The 26,708-nt window shown below is 41.8% G+C and overlaps 1 protein-coding gene across 1 annotated transcript in view; it reads right to left on the bottom strand.

The window, feature by feature from the left end:
• Positions 1 to 201: 201 nt before the first annotated feature.
• The window catches only part of cep350 (centrosomal protein 350), a 34,340-nt gene continuing 7,833 nt past the window's right edge, over positions 202 to 26,708 (bottom strand). The window contains 50 exon segments of the mRNA XM_034705355.1: positions 202 to 3,318; positions 3,554 to 3,676; positions 3,994 to 4,140; positions 4,630 to 5,160; positions 5,568 to 7,333; positions 7,428 to 7,492; positions 7,573 to 7,706; positions 7,799 to 7,959; positions 8,498 to 8,648; positions 9,832 to 10,028; positions 10,143 to 10,289; positions 10,292 to 10,365; positions 12,029 to 12,062; positions 12,065 to 12,150; positions 13,914 to 13,989; positions 13,992 to 14,034; positions 14,036 to 14,074; positions 14,260 to 14,409; positions 14,490 to 14,759; positions 14,911 to 14,940; positions 14,942 to 15,110; positions 15,211 to 15,427; positions 15,430 to 15,449; positions 15,549 to 15,656; positions 15,835 to 15,967; positions 16,145 to 16,174; positions 16,177 to 16,288; positions 16,455 to 16,565; positions 16,963 to 17,126; positions 17,280 to 17,467; positions 19,054 to 19,231; positions 19,395 to 19,538; positions 19,541 to 19,563; positions 19,788 to 19,941; positions 20,078 to 20,206; positions 20,209 to 20,460; positions 20,463 to 20,543; positions 20,626 to 20,742; positions 20,745 to 20,842; positions 20,844 to 21,051; positions 21,054 to 21,100; positions 21,770 to 21,804; positions 21,806 to 21,852; positions 21,855 to 21,886; positions 21,988 to 22,057; positions 22,060 to 22,348; positions 22,350 to 22,409; positions 22,411 to 22,515; positions 22,517 to 22,740; positions 24,783 to 24,899. Coding sequence (XP_034561246.1) covers positions 3,151 to 3,318; positions 3,554 to 3,676; positions 3,994 to 4,140; positions 4,630 to 5,160; positions 5,568 to 7,333; positions 7,428 to 7,492; positions 7,573 to 7,706; positions 7,799 to 7,959; positions 8,498 to 8,648; positions 9,832 to 10,028; positions 10,143 to 10,289; positions 10,292 to 10,365; positions 12,029 to 12,062; positions 12,065 to 12,150; positions 13,914 to 13,989; positions 13,992 to 14,034; positions 14,036 to 14,074; positions 14,260 to 14,409; positions 14,490 to 14,759; positions 14,911 to 14,940; positions 14,942 to 15,110; positions 15,211 to 15,427; positions 15,430 to 15,449; positions 15,549 to 15,656; positions 15,835 to 15,967; positions 16,145 to 16,174; positions 16,177 to 16,288; positions 16,455 to 16,565; positions 16,963 to 17,126; positions 17,280 to 17,467; positions 19,054 to 19,231; positions 19,395 to 19,538; positions 19,541 to 19,563; positions 19,788 to 19,941; positions 20,078 to 20,206; positions 20,209 to 20,460; positions 20,463 to 20,543; positions 20,626 to 20,742; positions 20,745 to 20,842; positions 20,844 to 21,051; positions 21,054 to 21,100; positions 21,770 to 21,804; positions 21,806 to 21,852; positions 21,855 to 21,886; positions 21,988 to 22,057; positions 22,060 to 22,348; positions 22,350 to 22,409; positions 22,411 to 22,515; positions 22,517 to 22,740; positions 24,783 to 24,899 — 8,054 coding nt within the window. The 3' untranslated portion in view covers positions 202 to 3,150.

The following is a 26,708-nucleotide window of genomic DNA, read 5'->3' as shown; positions in this document are numbered from 1 at the left end:
TTTCAGTATTTGGATTCACAAGGTATTGTGATATTAATGTAGCCTGACAGATGCCTCGACATGACACCCGCACCTTATTTTTGACATTTAACAGATCCCTACACCCCTTGACATGAGATCTGTGGTCCTGCTGTCAGTGCTGTATCTACAACGTAAGACAGCAACTGCTTTGAAGTAAACCAGAACACATTTCAAGTCAGCTTTCTTTTAGAAACAATGAAAGCTTTATTTACAATTTCATACAAGTTCATTTAGTTAACAAATATATACTATGCACATATTTGCAAAGTCAACAGTGTTTATTTTACAACAATCATTTAGGTTACAGCAACAGTGGGTCAGATAGGATAGACAGTATATTTACACCCATAAAAGAATTATACAAGTCTTCTAGTGCATTCATCGCACTCTTACAGCACATTATTATAAATACTCAAACATTTCCAAAGATGGAAGGGAAAACTGTAGACTGACAGGATTAATTCTGATGATCAAATCATTCGTGCCAACTTTTTTAATTCAGTTATCAGCACTCTCTAACCGGGTCATTTGCTTCATCTCCTTACTGAAGACACTGATCTCAGAGCAGCAGACAGAAGCAACCCCATACTACACCAAAGAGCTTTAAGCTTCTTGAAGCTGTGTTAGATCTACAGACTACAGCAAGTCTGAGCTGTTTGGTCCATACATAGAAAACAATGCATAAGACCAAGTACTGCATAGTTACAGAGGGGAACGAACATTGTTCCATATACAATCAATTGAAGAGGACAATCAAAGAGGGTTTGTCATAAAGGCTTGCAGAAAGTGTTTCTAAGGTACTAATCATGTCACAAATACAGTTATATATTCCTAAGGACAAGACATACAAGTCATACAGCATGGAGGAAGTTGGTGTCAAATGTTTTTGCTCTTCTTTTTACATTAAATAATTTACAGTTTGAACATATGAGTTAGAAACCACTGACAGGAGAAGAAAGACTGTGTTTACGGTGACTTCAGTACCAAAATGTCAGTGAGGATTAGACTCTGTCACATACGCCACTACAAGTTTGTACAGTTTGTTGGATGATAAGCAGCACTGACAGTGAGGACCAAAATTAGCCCTTTGTTGTATTCAGTCCTAGTGCTCAGCATTGTCAGCTTGATGACAAACACTGTGCAGCCTGTGTGGGTGGAGTGTCAACCAACTAGTTCCTGATACAGTTTATCAATAAAATGACTCAACTGTGTCAACACGCACGACACTGACATGAAGCTGATGACATTTCTGTGATTTAGTTACAAACATTTCCCCTAAAAGGCTGAGGCAGGGGAAATCACGAAGGTTTAAAAAAGACCCTCAGCCAGCTTTCATACAAAAAGAGTGATAAGGCAGAAACTGAAGAATTGGCATACTGGTTAGAAGAAAGAGCGGTCACTGAAGGATCGATCACAAATAGGTGGCATACAGCAGTTGAAGGAGACATTCAAAGAAAATAGGTCCAAAGGGTGCTGAGACATCAACAAAGTCTGTCATAAATCTACAACTCAACTCAAAGAGGCACTTGAACTGAAAGCAGAGGAGAACTATCTTACCATCTGACTACCGCCGGGCTACATTCTGATTGGCTGGCTAGTTTGAACTTGCAAGTCGTCATAAAGCCAAATTTCATAGCAGCTAGTGGAACACAGAACAACGCTGCTACACGACTAGATGTTTTAACAGGCAGAAAGCTACAGATTATTAAAGAAAAGAGGTGTCTTTTCAGGTCATAGAGAGAAAAAAAGACTGGGTTAAGTAAAGATTAGATCCAGCATTTTAGTATGGTCCAATGATTTGACTCTACGAATATCAAAACAGGCCTACAGCCAGTCTACAGCCAGTCTTGTGTGTCCCACTTCCATACTATATACTCAGTATGTTTAGGGTCAAAAACAGAAAAAAAACAAAACAAAACCCAAAGAGATCAAATGAAATCTCAACAACAGCTTCCATGGATACGAACATCACTTAATTATTTTTACATGAGGAACATGTTTTTCTTTGATGGGAACACAAATAGTGAAAAAATAATGAGGAACAATTAGGACTGCTCAGACAGTTTCTCTGCAAAGATGCTCACACTGTTAAAAAGAACACACTGACATGTAAGACTAAAGTGGGATTCATGGGATTGTGTTGACCATCTGTACAGTAATGGCCGTGAAAAAAGTGATGAGGAAAGTTAAGACTAATCGTTAACTCTACAAAAATTATATATTAAAACAGTTTTTCCCCACCGTGTTCTTTTTCTAGTTTCAATAGAACTCTTTAAACCTCCTACATAATATATTGCCATGTTCACATTCACATTTCTGTTTGTGCTTTTTACAGTTTCATTCAATGTTCAGAATTTGTTTTTTTACATGTCGACAGTCATTTACAATTTAAAACAATCCCCTTGCCTCTTATCAAACATTTCCACGCAATAAATAATATGTAAATGGAGGCAAGGTGTTTATACAATATCTGATCTCAGTGAAGTTTTAGTACAGCGTAGACTGACAACATTTGATCAAAGTTCAATTGTCTTAAATGATGTCTATTTGTCATAGACTGGAGCTCAAGTCATTTCTTTAAAGATTATGAGCCGTATAATAAATAGCATGTCACTGTCAAATCACTCCTTTTTATCTGCTACTTTGTTACAACTTTAAAATCCATACATATATTTACTTTGACATTTATTACAAAATATAACAACCTGCTTTTGTTCCAGGTGGATTTTATATATTCAAGTCCTCAATGGAACAAATAACTTAGCAGCATCAATGAACTTGAAATGCTAATGAATGGCACAGTCAGTCCTATCAAAACACATTTTCAGTCTCCAACTGGTGTTTAAAAAAGGACCAGTCCAGAGGGAGAGCACTGAGACTAGTTGATGTTAAGGTTTTGTGTGTAGAACAAATTATACAAAATACTACATTAGCTGAAACACCTTCAGCAAATTAACATTTTAGAAACATTTGTTTAGCTGAGAGGTAATGCTGGGAGTGAAGGCATCTGAGGGTTGCTGTTGGCACATCAGCTGCAGTAGGCAAGTTAAGTGGAGTTCACTGTGGTAAGGGAAAGATAAGGGTTGAGCTAGAGGTTGTAGTTTAAAAAACTCAAAAACAGGAAAGCTGTCAGGAGAGGGTGTCAACTTTGGCCCTCTTGTCATAGATTAACGTAAGCACGTTTGCAGTGTCCTTCAGCAAAGCGTCAAAGATGCTGTCTGCCAGCTGCATCTTGACAAACAGCTCGTCCTCGTCATAGTTTACCCACTGCGCCTCCTCCTCGTGCAGTTCCTGAACCTGGGAGACAAACAAAGTCAAGTCCGGCACAGTGGCTCACACATCAGGTATTGAGAGATTTAACCACCTTAAAACTTGAACAAACACATTTTCATAAAACTGTAATTGCCCCCAAGTGGGAAGAAGGAAATTTGTTCAGATTATACTGATGAAAAATCAAACAGAAAAAAGCTCTGTATGAAAATGAGGTTAAAAAAGTGGCTTAAATATGTACAAACATTTTTTTTGAACATACCAAAATGTGATCGACTCTGTCCCGCTTCTTTCTTCCAAACTTCAGCATTTTCTGCCAATCAGTCTTCTGGCACTGATCTTTTGTCAGACCGTAGACTTTCAGGATCTCTGCAGAGATGAATTTCTGGTGCACAACATAAGAAAAGAAACATGTAACCACATGTGTGAAAGGTATGATACTGCATTTTAATTTGTACTACTGTAAAGGAAGTTATTACCACACTATAAATTCACTGATAACCAAATTACAAGAACAAAGCCGCACTGTGAAGTCTGTTTATTCTTCTGGAGATAAGACGTAAAACCACAAACGCTTTAACTACTTCAAAACTGGACCTTAAATATAGTATGAACAAGTAGTCAGATTAACTTTGCTTATGTACTTCAATGAATTGTTAAGCTCTAAATAAATGTTGGGGGTGATTTTCAGCAGTGCTCTACCTGGACGTGGGTGATGTCTCCAGTTGTTTTTACTCTATGGAAGAAAGAGGACTTGAGACGACGCGGTTTGACCCACTGAGGCTGATCAGCATTGGGGTCCTCAGCATAGATCTCCTGCATCATCTCCCATGTCAGGTCAAACACAGCCTAAAAAATGACAGAGCAAGATAAAAGAGTGCTTGAGTAAGGGAAATGAAATGAAACTTTGAGCCTAAAGCTGTAGTGGCATTCTTAAGATGAGGAAGATTGGGCTAAAAGAGATAACACTTCAAATGCAATATTTACTGTTCAACAGCATGAGTATTTGCATTCAAAACAAAGTTTCTGACCATTCAAGGCAATACCTTGAGCAAGAAGGCCAAATCCAAGATAATACAACAGCTATAGAAAAAAAATCTGTACATATCTACCTCAGTATTAGGGTATTAGGGCTGACTTGACGTCAACACATGTTGCTGCTACAGAAGCAGGAAAATTGTGTTTTGTAGTTCCCCAGCATGATTGTTTTAGGGGATGAAAAGCTGTGTTGTGTTGTGTTGTACAACACAGAAATGTTATATTCTCACGGGCTATCTTTCTGGTTCTGTTTTTAATCTAGACTTTTTTTTTTTGTATTTTGAAAATTCTCCTGTTCACCTTTCTGTAGCTGCGGATGGAGACAGCCTCCTGGTCTTGGCTGCTTGCCTCTTTACCCAGATACTCTTGCGAAGGTTGGGGGTTAGGCAGTTGGGTGCGGCTCGGTACTCCCTCCTTTCCCAGGCCACAACTGTCCCAGATCTCCTGAGTCGCAGCATGGACCATCTTCTCCACCTCTGTGGCTGAGTGAGGCACCACCATGGCAGGCTGCTCAGGAAGTTTGGGTGGCATGGGAAGAGGTGGCTCAGGCCTGGGTGGAGTCTTAATCTGCTGGTCTCCACTTGGGGAAGGGATGAGCCCCCCCAGGCCCGCTCCAGATGATGAGCCTGATCGCCCCAGCCTTGCCTCTTCCTCCTCCTCCTCTCTCTGTTTCTGTTGTCTCTGCTGTTCTCTGCGGGAGCTCAGGCCATAGTCCTCATCAAACCAGTCCTGATCATCTCCCAGCTCGTTGAGCAGTTCGCGGCTCAGTTCCAGCTCTGCTAGTCTTTTGGCAAGCTCCTCTTGACCGCTGGCCCCCAACACTGGACTCTCCTGTTGTGAAAGAAACAATGATAGAAGTGAGCTTTGTGCTTAAAAATAGTTTGAAATTTGAAAATGCAATGAACCCTGACACATCAAGTCACATTATAAATCATGTATTTACACGTTTGATCCTGTATTAGAGTTTTCTTTCTTTCTGAGGTTTCTTACACGTTGATGTTTTCAGCAAAAAGGATCAAATTCAACAGTCTGTCAACATTGAGTTGGACTTTGGCTGAACAAACAGGTCAAATCAACAAGTAGTGTTTGTCAGTGACTTGATTATATCATTTCCCCACAGTAAGAATTACAAAATTCAACCATGTAAACACTTTCACATTTAATGGTTCTCAAAAATTGAGAAAAAAACCTCTAAAACTTGAACTATCAGGTTATTAAAGAATCAGAAACACACTTACCGGTCTGTTACACAGCTCTGGAGAGGACAACTCCTCTTTTTCTGCAGGCAGGAAAAAGGGCAGCCCGTCTTTTTGTTCCACTGAGGGGAACCATTCCTCTTCTACTTCTTCGGAATGTTCACCAAACAGGATTCCATTCATTTGGTTGGCAGCTTGTATCTTCTCCTCTTTAGCCTTTTTTAATTGGGAGAACTGCTCCACGGTGTCTTTCACAAAGCTGTGGAGGAGCTTGTCTGCACACGTGTCCAGCAGGTCACTGTCTTTCTCATCGTCCTTATCTTCTCTTCTGTTGTCTGTGGACAGATCTGCAGAAGGAAGCTGGCAGGGAGAGTCTACATCCTCTGTCTCGACAGTAGTGATATGCTTCTCCAGGACAGCTTTCTCCATGTCAGAGATGAGGAGGTTAGATGGTGCATCTTGAAGATCCAACATTATGTCTCTTGTGTTGCCATTAGGAATAAGCTGCTCTGATTCTTTATCATGCTCTAAACTGAGGTTGGATGTGACTTTGTGAACAGGCTCTTTTTTATTCTTTATATCACTAGAGCCAGAGACCTTAGGAGATGTGCCTTCTTTTCTATTCTTCAAGTTTTTGGACCTGTCTTTGTCTGTTCTGCGTTTATCCCCATCTTTATCTGACAGATCATCAAAGAACGAGTCCTCATCCTCGGTGGTGTCAGTGTAGATCTCAAACTTGTCTGGCAGGTGTGTGATCTTGTCTGGAGGAGCAAAGATACCGTGGCTCTCGTCGCACTCAAAGTATACAATGCCATCGTAAGTGCCGTTGTTGTTCCCCTCGGATTTGTCCAACTCCACACCAGCCCAGAAGCCGTTAGCAAAGCTAGTTGTACCTTTAAATCTCAGAGTGCCGGGCTGAACACCGCCAACAAGAACCCGATCGTGGATGTTAAAACTCTGCATTTCATTTATGCCAGGAGGGGACACGGGTGGTGAGTGGCTGGAATTAACCTGGACCTTGCTGTCTTCTTTGAGGGTGTCAAGATCGAGCAGATGTCCAGATTGGATGCTACTAACACTTGACCCTGAATGATGACTCAGATCTTCACCTATCTCCTCCTCCACCTCGTCATCCTCGCTGGCTCTGCTTGGGGAGTCTTTTAATGACCCTGAGGCAGGCTTGGATCTCTGAAGCTCCCCTCTGGTTGAGGAATCTACTGAGGACTCGAAATCGTCATGATAGCCATCCGCTGTGGGAGAAGGGGCGTTGACATCCTTTGCAGGTGCCTCTTTCTTTAAGGTGAATTCGTGAGGGGAGCTCAGATCTGATGAGGCTTTGAGGTCCATTGCAGCTGAATGTGGCCTACTGGAGGCAGAAATGCTAGGTTTTATAGCTTCTTCTTCAGCTTCCGGTGTTTCCCTCTTCTTCATTTGATTATCTTGCTCGGTGCTAACAGATGGGGGATATAGCTTTCCTTCACTAATGGAAGAGGATGTGGCTTGAGACTGTTTCCGCTGAGAGTCGGTAGAATCTTCCTTTTCTTGCCCTCGAAGATGTTCAGAATGCTGATCCTCAAACTGTGAGCTCATTTTCACCTCCAGCTCCTCCTGGATGCCAGATTTTTGATAAAACGCGATGTCCTCTTCTTCTTCTTTCATAGATAATTGTGCTTCCTTAGAAGAAGGCCTCATGAGAACAGGACACTCTGGGCTGCCATGAACCGGGGTCGGAGTGACTGTTGGTGGGTCCTCGTCAGACAATTCTTCAGGCACTGAGGTTGATCTATCATCAGGTTGTGGACGGAAATCTAGAGAAAGATAAAATTATTATTGAGGAAATCTATATCAATATGCATTAAATAGTAAATCTAATGTTTGCACTGGCTGTAGTTAGTATATCACCCACTGTTTCTAATGAAGCGTCGGTCGGCCTCCTTTCAGACTCAGAGATTTTGCTGGTTTCAGACCTAAGGGAGAAGGATTTTCTTTTAATAAACAGCAAGTTTTTGAAATTCACCAACAGTATAGATGATGTTGTGTCATGTACCTGTAAGCAGCTGCTTTAATACTCGAATGCTCTGAGATTAAGGTGGAGTCTTTGGTCAGGGACTTTGAATCAGGTTCCAAGTCCGGCCCCTTGTTCAGTTCCGCCTTAGTTTTCTCGATGAAGTTGTCATAGTTCTGAATGGAAATCACGATATAAACAGTTAAGATTAGAGGAAATGTATTCAGACACTAGATCAATAAATGAACGACAACAACAACACATTTACCTCCAGCTGCTTCAGTAGGCTGGCCTCTTGTGCCTTCAGCTTCTCCTTGTGCCGTTTCTTCTGCTCTTTCTTCAGCTGGTAGGCCATAGACTTTCGTTTCCTGAGTTCCTCCTTCAAGGCCTTGATACGGCTCTCTATGTCGCTCTGGTCTGAAATGGGATCTGAGGGTAAATTTAGATAAATCACAGTTATAATGTGAAACTCGTGCCAGGCCTCTGATTAGCGAGGAGTAATCCAACTTTGTGCCCACATGAACTCATACCCAATTCTTTCAGAGATTAGTGTACACTTTCTTACAAAGAAATGTGTCAAGTTATTTTTTGTGACTGTTTTTTGGCGTCTTTGCAATGAACAATCAGTGTTATGAGGATTAAAGGTTTAAAAAGGCCTGATAATGAATTCAAGACATCAAGCTACAATACAAGGCCAGCTAAAGGGTTTCTTGTGTGATAACTTAGTGCAATGCAAAGTGTTCTCCACCACTATCACACAGCTAAGCAGGTTAGGTATCAGGGAAGTGCTTGCATAATGTATTCCTGGCAGCATCACATTATGCCTGACTACACAGAGCCAGCATTATGGCTGCATTATGTACAGTCCCTCTGCTCTCTGTCTCCTACCTTCTCTGAGAACTAACACACACTGTGAACAATCCCAAACTATGAAAGACAGAAAACTTATATGTCACTGGTCACTCACCTGTCTGAGGGGCCATGGGGGAGTCAGTTGGCTGAGGGCGGGTAAAGTTGGGGGTCCGGGAGGAGGAGCGAGGTTGCATCCTGGTTTTGCTGCTCCCATCAGAAGGAGAGGAAGTAGGGCTGTGTCTGCCTTTGAATGGAGACTGGACCGACTAAAAAGGAAGAGGAGGAGGGGAGGAGAAAGGAATATTACTTGAGGATATAACAGCACAGTAGATGGACTGATGGTGGGACGTCTGAATTAATATTTTACATGCACAGCAAACTAACAAATCCGTGATTAGGCTCTTTCAGGGCTGGAACACAACATCAAGTTTCTATGAAAACCTGTGAATAACATCGACAGATTTATTTGGAAAGAGCCCAGCAGCAAAAACAACTCAGAGACATGTAAGATCAGTTTTGGAGTAACTAGGTTTTAGATTCAAGTTATATCAGCTACTAGGGATGTAACGATATATCTCAAGATGGTAAAAAAGCGATACAAATAAGGGTGGATTAAAATCGATTCAACAAAATTTGTATCCTGATATTATTTTTAAACAGTAAAAGGCGCTATCTGCATTATGCCCCACTTGGTCAACATCATTAAGTCTCTTGCGCTGCTCTCTTGTCACTCGCTGAGTGGAGGTGTTTTAAGTTTAAAGCATGTTTCAGAATCAGCTGATTGCACACAACTCAGCTGGGGGCTGCAGCTGAGTGACAGGTCTCCACTAGCGCCTTTTTTCCCTACTGCCAGACTGATTTTGACCCAGTTGTGCTCCCGGCTGACACCTTACTGCGTTTAAATGCTTATTTTTCTCAATAGTTTTTTTAAATGATTAAACGATAATTGATCGTTAACATTTCCAAAGATCGATCACGGAAAATACTTGAAATTTAACTCCCTAATTTAAAGAGATTTACATTATTTGTTTTAATATTTAATACTTTCATTTGGGGATTGTTCACTTTCCATTTCTCTATAATTGTTCTGAAATTTTCCAACAAGGTATTTTTGTATGGTGATTTTAGTGTGCAGTGGTTTTATTTGAGTTCCAACACACCTTAGAAATGAAAAAGGATTAATTTGATTACAAATAAATATAAGTGAAAAAATATATATTGCAACTGTCCATATCTGAGAATTGAAATAAAATAGTTATTTAAATTTTGAGTTCAATCCAGTTTTCTTGAAAATCGTTAGAGAATCGGGATTCAAATTGTATCGTGAACCAAAAATCGGGATTCGAATTGTGGGTTGAGTGTATCGTTACATCCCTATTAGCTACCGTTAAATAGATCGGGCTTCACATAACATAAGCAGGCAAGGAGGAAAACTATATTTCTGCTTACTTGTCTGCTAGGTGAGTGGGAAGCTGAGGTAAAGTCCTGAGTGTAATTTGCAGGGCTACTTTGGACAGAGGCCAAAGGTGTTTCAGGGACTGATGCAGGCTGTGCTGATGGGCTTCCTAGCTGCTGAGATCCAAGTCCTTCTGTGTGTATACTGGACTCAGGCGTTGCAGAGGAACCATCACCCTCACTGACATAGTCTGAAAGTATGTAAAATATATAACAATGAAGATTAAATTGATTTACCTCATTCATTTGAAAATTAGTCATAATATAAAAAAATGGCAAAAGTAACAGGTTCTCATCTGCTTCACCTTTCTCACTGTCAGTTCTGGGCTCTGAGCTTTGATGGTGTCTGGAGCTAGGGGGCATCTCCTCATTCGTGTCCTTTGGAGTGTTTCTGTCCCACACAGCCAGGGCCTCCTTTTCCATCCTGCACACCTCTGCCTCTTCCTGGTCCGCCGCTGTTTCCACTGCAGCAGCTCCTCAGCATGGTGACGTCTATGCATCAGCTGCTGCTCCCTCTTTGTCAGGAACCTGAAGAAGAGGGGTGGTAAGAAGAGGAGAAAGAAACAGGAGGAAGGACAGAAAGAAGAGATGAAAAGGAAGATCATAGAGAAGTGAGAGGAAAGGTAAGGAAATAGAAAAAAAGGGGGGCAGAGTAAAGAGGTGAGGGAGGTGAGGTGGCAATGGCGAGGGAGAGAAAAAGCAAAATGAAGACATTAAGATTAAAGAAAGTTTTAAAATGAATCTTAGAAGCAAGCCAACCCAGATCCCCTCGTCATCCAGTTACCACTCCAAACTTACCTTGGTCTTCCTGTTGAACACACAAAGACACAAACACACACAAACCCACCCAAAACATGCTTTACTCATTTCTTTTCCTGGAATAATCATCCAAATAAGGTAGCATACAAGCACCCGTTATAAAGGCAAGCATAAAGTGGTGACGTTTCACTCAGGGGAAAAAAGAGAAGGAAAATAACGGTGAAGATGTCAGATTCATGCATCAGACTGAAACCCAGGGGTTAAACACTGATTGGTGCAGCCATACACACCTTAAACACCTGTTCTCCCCAAACCAGTGAAGCTTTTGAGCCCTTAACTCTTTATCCTAAGGCAAACAGACCTGGAAACCGTTTTTAATCTGGCCTTTTATACGGATCTATCTCTGCACATGCCCATCAACATGAAGAATAGCTGTTGCATAATGTGGTCTCCCACAGCTATGGGCACCATTACAGTGCAGGATTATTTAGCACTGATTTAATCTAGTGGCCTATTTCTTGACTAATGTAAACTGATGACAGGACAGATACTGAAGAACCAGACGTTGGGTTTCTTTTAGTGCCTTCCCCCAACTCTATTACAGCCAACGGCCATTTGTACTTATTATCCAATCCTATGCAACAGTTCCCTAATAAAGAGGGCTAGTTAAGATTTACTGGGCTCATTAAAGAGATAGACCACTCTGTCTATAGTCTATTCCCTGCTAAAGTCTTGTTTGTCCACGTCAAAGTGTGGTTGATCTTGAAACATTTTGTAATGATAACCGAGCAGGAGCTGAGCAGCAGGCAGCCGGCTGCCACAGTTTGAATGACATTGTAAGGAGTTACACGGCATCACTCATTGGAAAGGAGAAAGAAAAGAGAGGGAGAGTCATAAGTTTCTCACCACAGAAATCAGTGAAACCCCAGCTTGGGGTCTGATTTTTATCGTTCAACAAGGAAAGCTCCTGGAAGAATAAGCCTAACCTTTAGACTTTACAAAAACAGCATCTTAGTATTAATTGTTTTATGTTTGTTCTACGCTGCTTTGCAACCATTGTATTTTAACGCAAACACCTATGCCAGTATATTTGACATCTGACCGACTGATGGAAATATAGAAATTTGGTGTAAAAATGGGTTGAGATCAAAGTAAAGCCATTAAAAGGTCAGTTTATTTAATCATGGGAGCTTTCCTTGGGCACTCTTCAAGCTTTCACTTGAGCTCCTCCCCCTCCTGGAAATTAAGAAAACCCCAAACAAACCAAGTCATCCAATCACTCATCATTCACCTTCCCCACCTCTACGAGGTCCCAGTGCAGTGGGTGAACACAAGCATGTTCCATGGGGGTAGGTTGGGTAGGGTAGAGGGCAGGGTAAGGCTAGGTTGGGGGGTGCTGGGGGGGAAAAAGGTAGAGAGCACTGTACAGTACCTGACCAACTGGTTGTAGATAAAGAGCTGGAATTAGGGTGGAGTTTGGGAAGACAGACACTGAGGGAGGCCCAGTGGTGGGCCGTGAACACAGAGAAGAAGTAGTGGACGGGAGAACAGTGTCTACAACACACAAGCACGCAACAGACAGAGAGTCAAAAGCAGCACACATACATGGAAATGGGAACAACACACATACACACGCAAATGCACAAACACAATGTAAAAGGGAGAATATTAAAACACATAAAGGGAAAGGACATGTAGAGAGAAAGGAGAGAGAAAAGCCATGTGAGCAAATGTGGTTTTAAAACATCCAGGGAGTCACCAGGTGTGTCAGGTTTCTGATTATTTTGAATATTGATCAACATTAAAGCTAGCTTGAGGGCATGTAGCGACTGGGGGAGTAACGCTAGTTTCTAAATAAATAAATGTGCAAGGTGACAGCAACAGCCTCTGAGAAGACGTGTGCAACTTTGTTAGTGTGTTATGTCAGGGAGAAAAGAGCGTATTCATTTTCTTTGGCAGCGATCAACAGCAGGGCAGTGATACCAGAGAAGAACAGCAAAGGGAAAAGATCAATTACATCAATGGATCATAGCAAGCAAGAGAATGTGCCCGTGTTAGAGGTTTTTGAAATGAAGAATGATACGTATCGTTTGAAATATTCAACCTGTTTCCCACTCTGCCAAACATACAAAAATTCCCTGTCCAACCTGAGAAGCGTGTTGAGCTATAACGTTTGTTATTTTCCAGATGAACATTTCAAACTAAGTTGTCTGTTCTTGGAGTAACTTAGTTTCTCTTTTTATTCCTTGGTATAGTTTTTTAGAGATTTCAAGCAATGGTTTCTAGATAAACATGATGTAACAGAATGTACTTCTATGTAGTCTTGACTGCATATATGTATTTGTACTTTGTACTATGTACTTTGAATACTTAAGTATTTTTGAAAGGAAGTACTTTAGTACTTTAACTCAAGATATAATCTGACAGAACAACTTTCACTTGTATAGGAGTTATATTTGACCTGGAGTATCTTTACTTTGACTTAAGTAATGAAGCTGTGTACTTTGTCCACCACTGGTTAACAGTATACATTTTAGAGATCTATAAAAAAGTGTTGAACTGCCAAAATGGAATATCAGCCTGTGTGTTTACAATAAAGCTATAACTCCTAAACCCCAGAACAATTAACCCGATTGTTGGAGCTACCAGGTCATGAGAAGCTCTGGAGCCACCTGACCAAAGCTTTTGCCAAGTCTCAAATCTTTGATGACCTACAGGAAGTCCACACCCACGGAGTAACTTGTCAAATAATAGAAAGTGGAAGTATGGGAAATGATGTAATGAGGACGCTGCTGTAATTAAATGTTTCTCTATTATGGTATCACAAAGTAACTATTGTTTAAAACTGTATATTGTTGAGAAATAATCTTCTTATAAAAGTTGATAAAATCTGGACTTAATGTTAGAGAGAGTCTAGTCTCATCTACGTATCAAAGGGAAAAAACAACTTGCTAATCTTTACATCCATACACTCACACATCCACAGAGCTCTTGACAGGAAGGGAAAGATGGAAAAGAGTGGTTAGTATTAAAAAGATTAGCTGTTAGATGAAACAAAGAATCACAATTCACTTCTGGACTTTCATGGCTCATCATATAGAAGTGTAAGAAAGGAAAGACACTTCGAGAGCACAGAGCGCCACTACAGTGCAAAATACTTTGCAGGAAAACGTCTGAAGGCTGTATTCAGTGTAAGATTTGGATTGGGGCCAAAGAGACTATGAGGCAAATTTATCAGTATTTCTGGACTCAGAAACAGAAGCACTGATCAGAACATTCTACAAGCAATATATTACAGATAAAATAAAAGTCTTTACTTTTCATCCGTGTGAGAGCGCATCTTCTTGAGCTTCTGCATGATGCTGCTAGTCTCACTTCCAGAGATGGAGATGCGGGAGAGGAGCTGCGGCCATCCTCAACATGTCCCAGGTTGGCAGAGGGCTGACTCAGAAAGAGGGGTTTCTGACACGGAGGGCTCCTAAAGGATGATTCAATTGACAATTTTGCAGGTTGAGAATGAGTAAAGTCAATAAAAAGTGAAAAAACAGAACATCACGTAGTTCAGATCAGAATAACACATACAACAGTGAATAAAAACCTATTAAATCTGTCTGTCTCTAAGTACAGGCTGTGAAGATGATAAGTGACTGTTGCTCTACTTACAGGTGGTGCTTCACTCCCGGCACACTTGAGACGCTCCTTCAGTCTCAGTGTGGAGTTTCTCATGCGCTCAATCTCCTCCTGCTGCTTCAGCAACAGCTGCCTCTCCTTCCTGGCTGCTTTGTTGGCCTCCTGGAGGCGCTTGATCTCAGCCTAAAGATAACATTAGAATATCAGTAAGTTTGAGCGACAGTAAATTACGCTTGAAACACTCCATGTCACTACATGTCCACCTGTTCTTGCTGCAGTTTGATCAGCAGGCCTCTCTGCTTCTTCCTAATGGGTGGCATTTTGTCATCCTCCCCCTTGTCCCTCAGCGTCCTCTTCTGGTGTTCAAGCCAGGCCAGCTCAGTCCTCGTCTTCTCTTTGAGAGCTTTCTGGCGAAGGTGCAGCAGAGAGCTCTGGTGCTGCAGTCTTACCTCCTCGTCTTCATGTACTGAGCACCATATCCATAGTGAACTGTGAAAGCTGTCCTGTCCACCAGAGAAGGCCATGTTTGCATCCTGGAGGAGATGAAAGGGGGAAATGTAGTCTTTAGAATTAGTGAGAGGAGAGGGCCTCTTCCTCAGCATTATCTCACTGTCAGTGGTCAAACGTGCTTCCCCTGACTTATTGGGTTACTCAAATGTCTTCAATACAACACTACTCTCTCACCTTTAAGATATTGTGTGCCCCCGAAATTATTGGTCCTGTTATGATTGGCTACATCATCCTCTGATTCCTCGTGGTGCCGAGGCTTCTTTTCCTTGGTACCTCGCCTGTGCGCCTCTGACGGAAGCAGGGAGCGGAAAGACCGTTCCTCTATCTCATCCTCCGTCATTGACTCGTCAAACTTGAGGGAGTACTCTGTTGCACTGATGTACTGTCACCTGGTGGGCCAAAAGTAAGAAAAACTCAGCGTACAATAAAAATGTTCAACTTTGTCTACTTTCTTAAGTGAAATTGATGGATGACGATTGATGGCCATTATTGCTATCACTTACATTTCTCATCCATTAAAGAGTGGATTGCCTGTTACTGCAGAGGGAGTCATTAGCTGCTGTCAGAGCTTCCTCCTCTATGGAGCTGCTGGCCGCTTCCCCCTCTTCAGTTCCTCCCTTTCTCCGTTTCCCTTCTGCTGCTTCTTTCTTCATCCTGTCTTTCTGGTCTGAAGAGACATGTGATGGGCTTTGTGGCTGCAAGAGTCGGCTCCACTGAGGAAAGGAGAAGAAAAGCGATTAAGAATTATATTACGAAAAAAATATCTCCCACAATCAGTAAAGGTAGTGCTCCATGAGAGGCCTGGCTGGTACCTGAGGTTAGGCCTTCTGAAAGATTGAGAGTCAGAGTGACTGAGGCTGTTCAGGGGAGACAGGGACTCCTCTGGTCCGTTTTTCTGCTTGACATCTGGACTCTGGAAGCTGTAAGAAAGCATGAATTAGAGCATTTACTCTCCAGGATAAAGAACTTAACTATCGATAGAAGGTCTTTTTTTTTTAGGAGGCAATATATGTGACAAAGTCTATTGAATTATTCATAAAAGATAATATGAAGTGTGAAGAGACAAACACCCTTTCATAAAAGGTGGTTTCAGTTCACCTGTCAGATTCATCCTGTCGCTGCTGTGAAAAGGAACTCTGTTGTTCCTTTGACTCCTCCAACACAGAAGAACTTGTGACAACAGGGGGTACAGTCAAAGCTCCCGCGATCTGTGACCGTGCCATTCAGTCATCTGGCAAGAAGAAGACATTTTAACACTCAAATATTTCATTTGATGAGTAAAACACAGAATATTGAGTTCTCATCAGCGTTTATATTGGAGTCTTTACTGAAACTCAACAGTCGATCAGCTTTTGTTACAAAATGACATAACAGGCTGTTTCCAGGCAGAGAGGAAGGCAGGGATTGCTTACCTCTTTGATGTGTCGGGCAGTTTCGGCGTGTACCGTGCTGTCTCAGCCTGTTGACTCATCATCTTTGTAGATGCCTCCTGGAGGCCCTCCAAAGTCTCTTTTTGAGCTCCAGCCAAGCCTTCCTGCAGCTCAATGTGAGCCTGGGTTTAAAAAACAGAATCAGAAGCATGGGCATTTTACTCACAGGAAAATAAAAACATTCATACTGCTTAACATTAAAAAGATAAGCAACTAAACCCTTAACTCATTTGCACATACGCAGTGTCTTATTCGTGAGTGCGAGTTTGTTTTTGTGTCTATCTTTACCCTGGCAGCCCTTTGCCTGTTTTCTTCCAGCTGTAGCTGCGCCTCCAGAGCTTCCCTCTCAGCCTTGATCTTCAGCTCATAGAGGTCACGCTCATGGCTCTGCTGCTTAGCCTGTAGGGTCAAAGATCAGAGAGCAGGTCAATATCGTGTATCAATACAGACATTAGTGAGGTAGTAAGTCACTGTAATTTATGGGGGCTGAAAAAAGCAGTTGGAAGTATTTGTCATGTAAATATTATGCAACATCAATATTTAATTCAAGTTACCAATAAATGCAATTATTGGTAATTACTTTACACAGTGCAATTAACATGTGCATTAAACATTTGGTCAAGTGCAGATTTGTTTTACTTACTACACATAAACAAAATAATGATTTTGTGATTGTCAAACAGCTGTTTACCAATATATAAAATTCCTGTTTAAAAAAAAAAACCTCTTGAAGCCTTTAAACACAGAGCAGAGCTTCCTGTGTTTCTTGCCTACACATTCATTCCCCCTTCTTTACCTTCAGCATCTGGGCCAGGGTCACACTCTCCTGCTGAGCCATGGACACTCCCATCAACCTCTCCACATCCCCCAGGTGTCGGACTGACTCCTCAATTGTCTCCAGATACTGGAGCTCTGCTGCCATACGCTGCTGCAAGACTGCTGGTGAATACTGAAGTTGACCTGAGAGGAAGGAGAGTCAGATATGGTGAGAGAGAAGGGAGAGAAAGGGGCACTTTGAGAACAGGTTTCACAAATAAGCATAAGGAATACAAAACCAAACAACAGGAGAGTCAACACCTTGTTGTTAATTATTTTGATGTGAGTTTTATTTACCTGTGTTCCTTGTCTCTGCTCTACTGCTGCGAGCTGGCATGCCTGTGTTTGGGCTATTTGCCCCTAGAGGGCCACTTCTAACAGCCTCACTGGAAGAGTTTGATCCTGGAGGAGAACCAGAGACCGGCGAGCCATGTGGGGAACGGTGTTTTGGTCTTACTGAGGACTTCTTACTGTCAACTCCCAAACTAGAAAGAGATTTCAAAAAGAAAAGAAAAATGCTCAGGTATAAAGCAAGATCAACTCTGAGACGAGACAATATCGGCTTGATAGTTGATATGTTTATAGAAACAAAGGTCATATGTTGTTGTTTTTTGAGAAACTTGGAGTAACTCACATTGATCTAATTGTTTTGTAAAAGCAGGTCTCATTCTTTTGAACTCAAACACAGCTTGGTGTTATGCTACAAACTTTGCAGACTGTTGATCATTGTGAAGAGAGCAGAAGGCTGCCAAATGATAAAGAAAGAAGGGGCCCCCGGTCATGCACACCTCAGGACTGACTGAGGCAGAATATCCCTGCTGTAAGAGGCCCAGACTATGAATGGCTTTATTGTGCTGCTCAGAGAGCAAGGAGCGATATCTAAAAGGTTCAGGACACACTTTTCCTTTAAGGGAAGCAGACAGTGGTAATTTTCGTTTTTCAAGGACGCAGTCGGATTCAATAGAAGTATCATAAAGCAACAACATTACCACTAACTCAATGCTAAACCAGTTAGGTGTCAAATACAGAGAAACAGAAATGGACACCGTGTACAAAAAGCTTACAGAAATGACTGACACACTTAGTCACCAGTAAAATATAACAATAATAGCTTTAATGGTGCTAGAAAGAACACAATCCTCTAATAATATAATATAAAAGCCTTGTATTTATCCTGACAGATACACAAGCTCCAGAAGGTAGAAGGAATCTGCCACATGGGTTTCAGAGCACCATTCGGGTACCAAAATGTCAATACTGGGCACTGAGATTAAGAAGAAAAAAACTCCCTCTCTTTTCCTCTGGCAGCCAGCCCAAGCTGTGGTGAGGCTGGCTGACCTGTGGAACCACCCTGCAGGCCCCCAACACAAGACAGCCAGTGTTTTCTGTCTTGGATTGAACTGCAGCCTCCTTCTGCTGGTGGGCACTACAAGGCTGCTTAAACCCTCAGGCCTTCAAAAAGAAAGGCAAGCCACAAGGCTGTTTAGACTGGAAGCTTTAACTGGGACTCTCCAAGCATACTTTAGTAATTTGACATACCCAGATAAATTAATCTAGGGGTAAAAACAGTTAATACCAAGTGGAAGTACAGGAGTGGTTGGAACAGCAACAACTGAGTTTACCCAAAACTAAAAAGATCTATGAATACACTAATTCATTTTAGTGTAGCTTGTAAATACTAAATACAGGAAACTGTGGCTCAACAAGCTAATTTCAATACAACTTAATTAGAATCAAGTGTATCTGGTGAAAACTGAAGTTGCAAATCAGAACCATCCAACAAATAAGCACCAGGAACAACAAAACAGTCATTCTGGACCCCCTTTAACAAACATCTATTACCTATCATTTTCAGAGCAGCATAAAAAGTACCCCAATGCTAATTAGTCGCAACCCCCTGAAAACATGGAAGGTAGACAATACCTGAAGCAACTGCTTCTGCCCAGTCTGTTCAATCTCTGTCTTACAAATTCTCTCGAGTGAAAAACAATGTGAGGCCTTGCAAGTGGAAGATTTTTCTTCCCCAAGAGTAGAGTATTCCCTCCATATATTCTGCAGAAGTTTTTTTTACCTTTGTTGAGAAGTTTCTCCCAAAGCATCATTAGAGTGGACACTCCTGGCCTGACTGTGGGCTGAGCTTTTGTCTGAGCCTCTCTTCCTGGAGTCAGATGATAATGCATCAGAAGGAGGTGAGCACGAGCTCCTCTGCTCCCCTAACAGAGTGCCATCACTCTGGTCTGAGGCTGCACCTGCAGAGGAATACAGAAGTTTATATTATGTCGAACAGGGACATATAATGAAAAATCATTAACAAACAGAGAACATGTTGTAGTGTCATTTAAAAATATCTTGATACTGACACAAACCCTAATCTGTTAAAACTGATAATTAAGTAAAACTATTAAGTCTCACCTCTTTTTCTGGAGGAGTGTTTTGAAAAAGGTGAGGAGCAAGATGTTGAACCAGGTGAAGGATGTGGTGAGTGAACAGATGTGTGGAAGGATGAATGGTTGGAACTGACGCCTCCCGGGCTTTTCTCATAAGGAGACCTCCTCTCAGCTCCTCAAAATGAGTGTTTACACTAACAGAGGGAAGAAGAAGAAGAAGAATGATCAAATCACCTTTCAATATTTTATATCAATGACAGCACACGACACGTATGAAAACAATAAACTACTTATGATCTATGAACTCATGAATACAGAGTAAGGACTGCTGTCCAAAAAAGCTGCATGAGCTTTCTATTTGTGTGGCATGAATGCCATCCAGTGGCCATTTTGAGAATTGAGGTCTGCCTTATTTTACCTGTTTGAATTGGAGCCTCTTTTCGCAGGTCCACTGTGTCCGCTGCAATGTGATGACATAAAGTCGTCTTCATAGCCTGCTGCTTCTACAGGACCATTTCCAAGGTGCAAAGAATGGGCAGAAGGAGATGTCCTCTCAGCACTTCTCTCATTAACTGTAAAACAAGGTGAACAGTCAGAGGAGAAATATTTATAATCCTCCCGTCGACTGAATGTTGTTTTTATTGTAAAGTAATGACATCTTTTTAAAATGTCAGGCTCTAAGCCTGAAGGTACTCTACATGAACTAACCTTTAGCATGGCCGTGAAAGTTCTTTGTGTAAATATTGATAACACTTAAAGGGCTTCCTTTGTTTAACTCCTCCCAGGCTGCTTTGCTGCCTTCATGCTGCGCAAAGGGTGAACTGAGAGTCAAGCACTCGCAGCCTCCCTTTGGAACTCTGTTAAGCGCTGGAAATCCCTTCTATGCTCTGCACTGTGGCTCACTGCTGCCAGGTGATCTTCTAATTTGGCTGCATGACTGTTGGAGGGTCGAGGAGGGCTGGCTTCATCCTCAGAAAAACTTCCTTCACTCAGAAGAGGACCCTCGCTGATGGAACCGGCACTGGAGTTGTGGTGATCTGTCTGATTCTTCTCATCCATCAATCCATATCCTCTTCTGTGTGAAGTTGACCCATTCTCTCGTCCTCCTCAAAGCCATTGACCAGCTTCCTTCTTTCATTTGCATAACTGTTGAGAGTGTGCCCTGTTGAATTAGCTGAAGTCATATGTTGTTTTGTCAAACTGGTGTGAGTACCCTTTGTTTGTTTCCTTCCACTAAAAGCGTGCAAATTTCCTACACCCCGGTAGTATTGTGTCATCATGTGAACTATGACCTGTGCCAGTCAGAGCCCTCTGGAACATTAAAGCCACATCATTATTTTCTGTGGCAGCTGTCCAGCATCCATCGACATTAGCTGTGGAGGCCTGGGAGCAAAAACAGTGTCACCTTCAACTGAAGTGTTGCACCCGTAGTTAATCCCCTCCCCTGCGAGCTTCCTGCCTCACTCTCTATACGGTCGAGAGGGATGCTGCTGTGGCCTTCAGGGCCTCAATACGGGACAACTTGGACCGTGACCTACTGGAAGGCGCTGTGACAGGCCTCTGAGTGCGCTGGATGTCACCAACTGCCATGGCAGACTCCAGCCTAAGGAGCTGAGAGAGGAGAGGGTCACCAAAAGGAGAAAGTGAGCTGCTGGGAGCGGTCACAGGACGAACAGCGGGCTCAGGTGTTCAGGCTGAAGAAAAGATGCCACTCCGACATCCAAATCACTCCTTTACAAGACAAAAGGCAAAATGGAGAAGTTAGAAGGACAGAGAGCTTTAACTAGAAATACCCTGAACATTTGAAAATCAGTATGCTGTAAATTCATTGACCTCAGTGTACCCTGAAAACACCTGGTTGATAATTTGTTTCTATGCTCTTTTTCAAAAGTGCCATCATCATAACAGCATTCTTTTTCAGCTTTAATTTTTTGAACGGTTGGGTTGACTACCCTAGCACAAGAGCTGAGTATAAATCACAACAAAAAGGAATAAGTGCACTTCATCTGCATGGAAAGTTCAGATGTCTATAGTTGCTTACTATAAACACAGAATCAGTTCACAAGTAAGCATTATCTCCCTATCTTAGTTTCCAGTCTGTTCTCTCAATGTTCTTTTATGCTTTCAACATGTGTTCAACAACTGTTAAAAGGGCCCTAGAGTACTTTTCTTTAATCCTGTACCAAAGAAAAGGGCAAAAATACTTCTAGGGCAATTAGAAGGGTTGTTCAGTAAAACTAACCATTTTGGAACAAAGATTCTCTGTTTGCTAAAGTCAGGTGATTATCTGCAAATCTTTGCCCAAACTTTGTTTTCACTGGACACAAGGTTCGTGTACTCTGCCAGGACATTTTTAATGTTTTGGACGTCAACGAATCTGATGCAAGGGTGAGTATGTACCTGAATAAAGGAGGAGCTGGCTGATCGTTGAATGATTCTGTCGCTGCTGGACGGACTCTGAGGTGCCTCCAGCCTTTTGTTTCTTTGTCTGACTCTCCTGAGGGCTGGTACATGGGTCTCTGTGGAAAAACCAAAAGTAAAAACACATCAAAGTACCTCATAAAGCTTGACTATCAGTAAAATATAAAGACTATATTCTATGGATATGTGCAATGTACCATTTGACCGAGATGGCAGCAGCAGGTAGCATCTGTGTAGTCTCCTCTCCCAGCGGGACCTCCTCCAGGATTTAGTGTAGGTCTCTTGCAGTCGCTTTTGTACAGGGGCCACAGTTGCCTCACTTGCCTCACTTGCAAGGGCCACTGTTTTGGCCACTTCTCTCTGTTTTCTGTAGAGCTCTTTCAGTCTCTGATTTCTCCTCTCGGCTTCCTCCTCAGTAGCCTCTTCTCCTATGGCCTGACGCCTCTTTCTGTCCTCCGTGCTGCTTTAAATGTACTGGCGAACAGTATCTGCATCGTAGTGTCGCTTTTTGTGTCCCGTGTCAGCTGTGCTGGCAGTGTGAGGTCGGTGTGTAGTGGGTCTGGGCGCTGCGACATCCTCTTGAGGAGGAACCTGTTACCACAGCAGTTCCCCAAGCAGAGGACTGGAGCTTCTTGTTCGTGACCCGGTCCCCCTCTCCCTCTCCTCCCACCGCTCCCACCTCGGGATCTTTGCCGGGCCCTCTCCTCCATCTCAGCTGCTCTGCACCTCCAGCTGGAGGTCATCAAGTATCCCTTGGATGTCTGCTGACAACAGTCTGCGCCTGCACCCTCTGGGGCCCTGTCCCGATCAGCATGATGAGGGGGTAGGTGTGGTTGTGTAGTGGCTTTTTGGATGCCCCTGAAAACCACTATTAGGCCTCTCTCTGCTGCTAGGGCAAGACCTTGATTTTTCTTCTGATCGTGGCTCTGAGCTGAGCGGTGGCCGTGTAGCTGATGGACAAATGAAAGTTAAATGCTAAGTATATCAGTAAGTTTAGAAAACAAACAAACATAGAAATGAAAAATGAAACATGACAAGGCTCAATCAATACTTTGAAAATCTTCAGATTGATGAAACTGTTTTATTTGCATTCATACTCTGTACTGCATCTATCTAGCTTGTTTTAGCAAGAGCATTTGTGCAACTGTGAGTCTGCTGCCAACTATTTAAGGTAAGGAAAATAACTACTATGTACTAGGGATGCACAATATTATCGGCACATTATCGGTATCGGACCATATTGGCTTTAAAATGAACTATAGGACATCAGCCAACACACCGATATCCACTGATATAATTAACTGATTAAATAATGGGCTGCTGCACACATGTTGGGCTCATGTGTTTAAGTTAAATTTGAATTTACAGCAGCAGTCTGTAAGGTACATGGTAGCTGACTAATTTAGGCACATTTACTGTCAAAGAGCAAACCATTTTATTTTAATTTGGGTTTAATTACTGTACAGTTGCACTTTTCACATGTTCCCTGTGAACAGAGGTTAGGTTTACTTACTATGTCAAATTTGAAATTGGCCACATTTGCCCTGGTTGTGGGTATTGTTATGATTGTCTCAGAGAGAGCATCCATCCAAGTTTGAGTAGCATGTATCTTTTTGTATTTAATTTCATTGGAAAGCAATTGTCATAAATAAATATGCAGTTTTAAGCATTATGTATTTTTCTTATTTAGCAACAGAAATGAAATATTACATAACAAATGTGATAAGAGTATCACCATAATACGGTAAGCTAATTCCAATACAGAGGAAAATTGATGATCTCTGCAATTAGGTGTGCGGAACAAAAATATCGATATTGGTAATCGGCTAAAATATGGGCAAAAAAATCCAATTTCGTGCATCCCTACTACATACTGCTGGTGCTTTTGCTGCTTCATACAAAGGGGAAATGCAAAGGTTTTGATTCCATGAGTTTCTACAAGAGTTGTCTTCAACAAGAAAATCCCTGATGTTGAACATTTCAAATAGAAAACTATTTGACGTGTACAAGAGTCTACATATCATGAGACTGTTAATATGACACAACATGGCTTTAGTCAAGGATGATGTTGTTTGGGTACTTGAGGCAGCAATCTGCTTAAATTATTTTCAGAAATGTTAGATTACATGTAAATATATGCCAACAAGGGCTTTCATAAGACACAAAAACCCTCCAAAGATAAAGCACCAGACCCAGACAGAAAACACAAACCAAATCAGGCCTGAGGGACAGGCTTGCCATGGCAGCTCTAATCTGCGCCAAACTGAAAATTCCCGTGTAGATTTTACACTGTCTAATCCAGACAGTGTTTTTTCAGAACATGGCTGCAGTGAGCCTCATCACCCCCACCCCCTTCTAGAGTACATGCCGCCTGTACTGGGGGCAACCTCTGGAAATGAGGCCATGTCTAATTGTCCACTCGACCAGAACAGCACGTCAATCTCTATTCCTTCCGGTCAGTGGTGCCCAGTAAAGACGAGCGAGCACAGGCAGTGGTGGATGCTAAAAGCGTGCGGATAAGAGGGACTATGAGACGTAGTCTACTCAAAGAAGCAGTCAAAGACTATTATTATTGATACTCTTTGGCTGGCTCGTTTGTTGTTGTCTCACTGTACGACCCAAACATGCAAGATTTTTCTTTTTGTTATAATGACTTCATTTAACTTCCTTACAGTTAATATCAAAGTTCAACAGCTGCATGAGAGATCAGATTGCAGTAGAAGTAGGACACAGGTTGTCCTAAGCTGAAGAGGAATGAGGGCTAGAGAGTCAAAGGGAAAACACAATTTACACTTAGGTGATAAAGTCTTGTCCTATGTGTCACTGTACCTAGATGATACAAAAAAGACATTTTAAAGTCGAGCTGACCCAATTTTGAGTCTCTCTCAACCCTTTAAGAAGTCTTAGATTATTTTGTTGTTGGTAGTAACACAGTCACATGAGATCGGGGCGTAGTGGCATGTAAAGAAGGGTAATACTCTGCAGGTCCCACCTGTTCTGCTCTGTCCATCAGCTGGCTGGGGTCTGTCCTCCCTGGAAAGCTTGGGAACTGGACCCAGTACCATCTTTACAAGCTTTTGGCCCTCCCTCCACGATGCAGGACTTATCGCTGCCGAGGAAAAGATAATTTACACCTTAGCATCGTAATTGAATATAGGTCATGTTGACCTCCTGGAATATGATAGCATGCATCATCAGTATGTATGTGCAGACATGCCCCCACTACTGGTGCAGACTTTCAGATAAAGACACATAGCTTTAAGAAAAAGAGACAAAGAAAGTCATTTTTTTTAGTGAGGTATGTCACTTATTACTGACACTAAATTACATAAAAGGAATTCTTACTCTAGTGACGTTATTATGGATGTTTTGTGGCAGAGGTGATCATCAAAACATCTCCGAACTTTTTTTTTAACTCTCCTGTAATGTTGTGGGTCAAATTGACCCTTTTAATAGGAATATTTTAGCCAATATGTGACTTACAAACCAGCTAAATACAGCAGAAAAATCTGGACAGCATGTGACAGAAGAGGCGTTGTGTTAATTTATCAACATCACTTCATAAAAAAACAACAATTCAAAATGTAATGTAAATTTAGGGCTTTACAATGTACAAAAAAGTGTTTAACATTAATTTTAATGAAAAACAGTAGAGTTATCCTCATTGAACTTTGATCTGTGAGAATTAAAGAACACCAATGTATTAAATATTGATTTAAATGGTTAGTAATTGAGTTAAAAAATTAGATTTAAAAAAATGTTTTGTGGGATTTTTTGGGGGTTCTGACACTTTTGGATAACTGAATATGCCCCGGGTCAAATTGACCCAGGAACATTATTGCTGTTTCAGAGAAACAAACATAACAGGAGGGTTAACAGCAGTAACCATCAAGAGGATGCATTTTGCATTTTACACTGTGTTCTTTGCCAACGTTTGCTGCTTACTTTCCTGTAACTAGCCTGGTATAACAAGTTTCCACAATGCTATTTTGAGGTATTCAGGAAAAGGGAAATTACTCAAAAAAACAAATCTCTTGTCTTTAAATGATCTCTGGTATACTTTTTATTTGACAGTGTTCTGCAGAAGAGCAGTTCCTGGTAATGAAACCCCAAAAAAAATCCCCAAACTAAGCAGCTGTTTGTGCCATGTGGATGAGCCAATTGAACCTGGCCACAGATTTCTGAGGGCTATTTATAGTGCTGTGCCAGCATGGAACAGAGAGCAAGCAAACTTAAGGGCAACACAAATGCTGGAGAAAACACAAGTTGACACCAGTCAGAAACATATTTTTGTTTTTACTTTCAGGATATTTAGAATGGAACTTGTTTGGGTCTAAAAATGTCACATATTTTGTTATCGGACACTATCATTTATAGGAGTTATCATGTCAAAGCAATGACTGCTATTAGAATTATCTCTGCGGACACAGAGACAAAGATATCTTTATTTGCTCCTGGAAGAACCTTTAGGCGGTTTTCCACCGCAGGAACTTTACCCCGGAACTAGGGACTTACCCCTGAACTACGTGCGTTTTGACCAGAGGAACCAGGGTCTAAATTTAGTTCAGGGTAGATAATCTCCCCCCTGAAAAGCCCCTGCTGGGGGGGGGGTAGTACTTTTCAAAGGTCCTGGGACTTTCAGTTGAACGTAACGGTGTTTGGGAGTTTACACAGTTGTTTGAAACACAGATGGAGTTCCTGGGAATGCATACTAGTTTAGTTTTTTTATTAAGATTTCAAAATATTATTTAATATAATTTTTTTTTTACTCCATACGTCACTGGCCTCATTTGCACAATCTACCTGGGACTTCAGCCCGCGGTCCCGAAATGCGGACAACAATGGGGGCACAGGAACCTTTTAGTTCAGGGGAAAGTAGTTCTGGGGCTAAAGGACCTCGGAAACTCTTGGTCGAAAT

This window comes from Notolabrus celidotus, chromosome 2, assembly GCF_009762535.1.
Source record: "Notolabrus celidotus isolate fNotCel1 chromosome 2, fNotCel1.pri, whole genome shotgun sequence".
Taxonomy (NCBI): domain Eukaryota; kingdom Metazoa; phylum Chordata; class Actinopteri; order Labriformes; family Labridae; genus Notolabrus; species Notolabrus celidotus.
The sequence above is the reverse complement of the archived record's forward strand: the minus strand, read 5'-3'. Positions and strand labels throughout refer to the sequence as shown.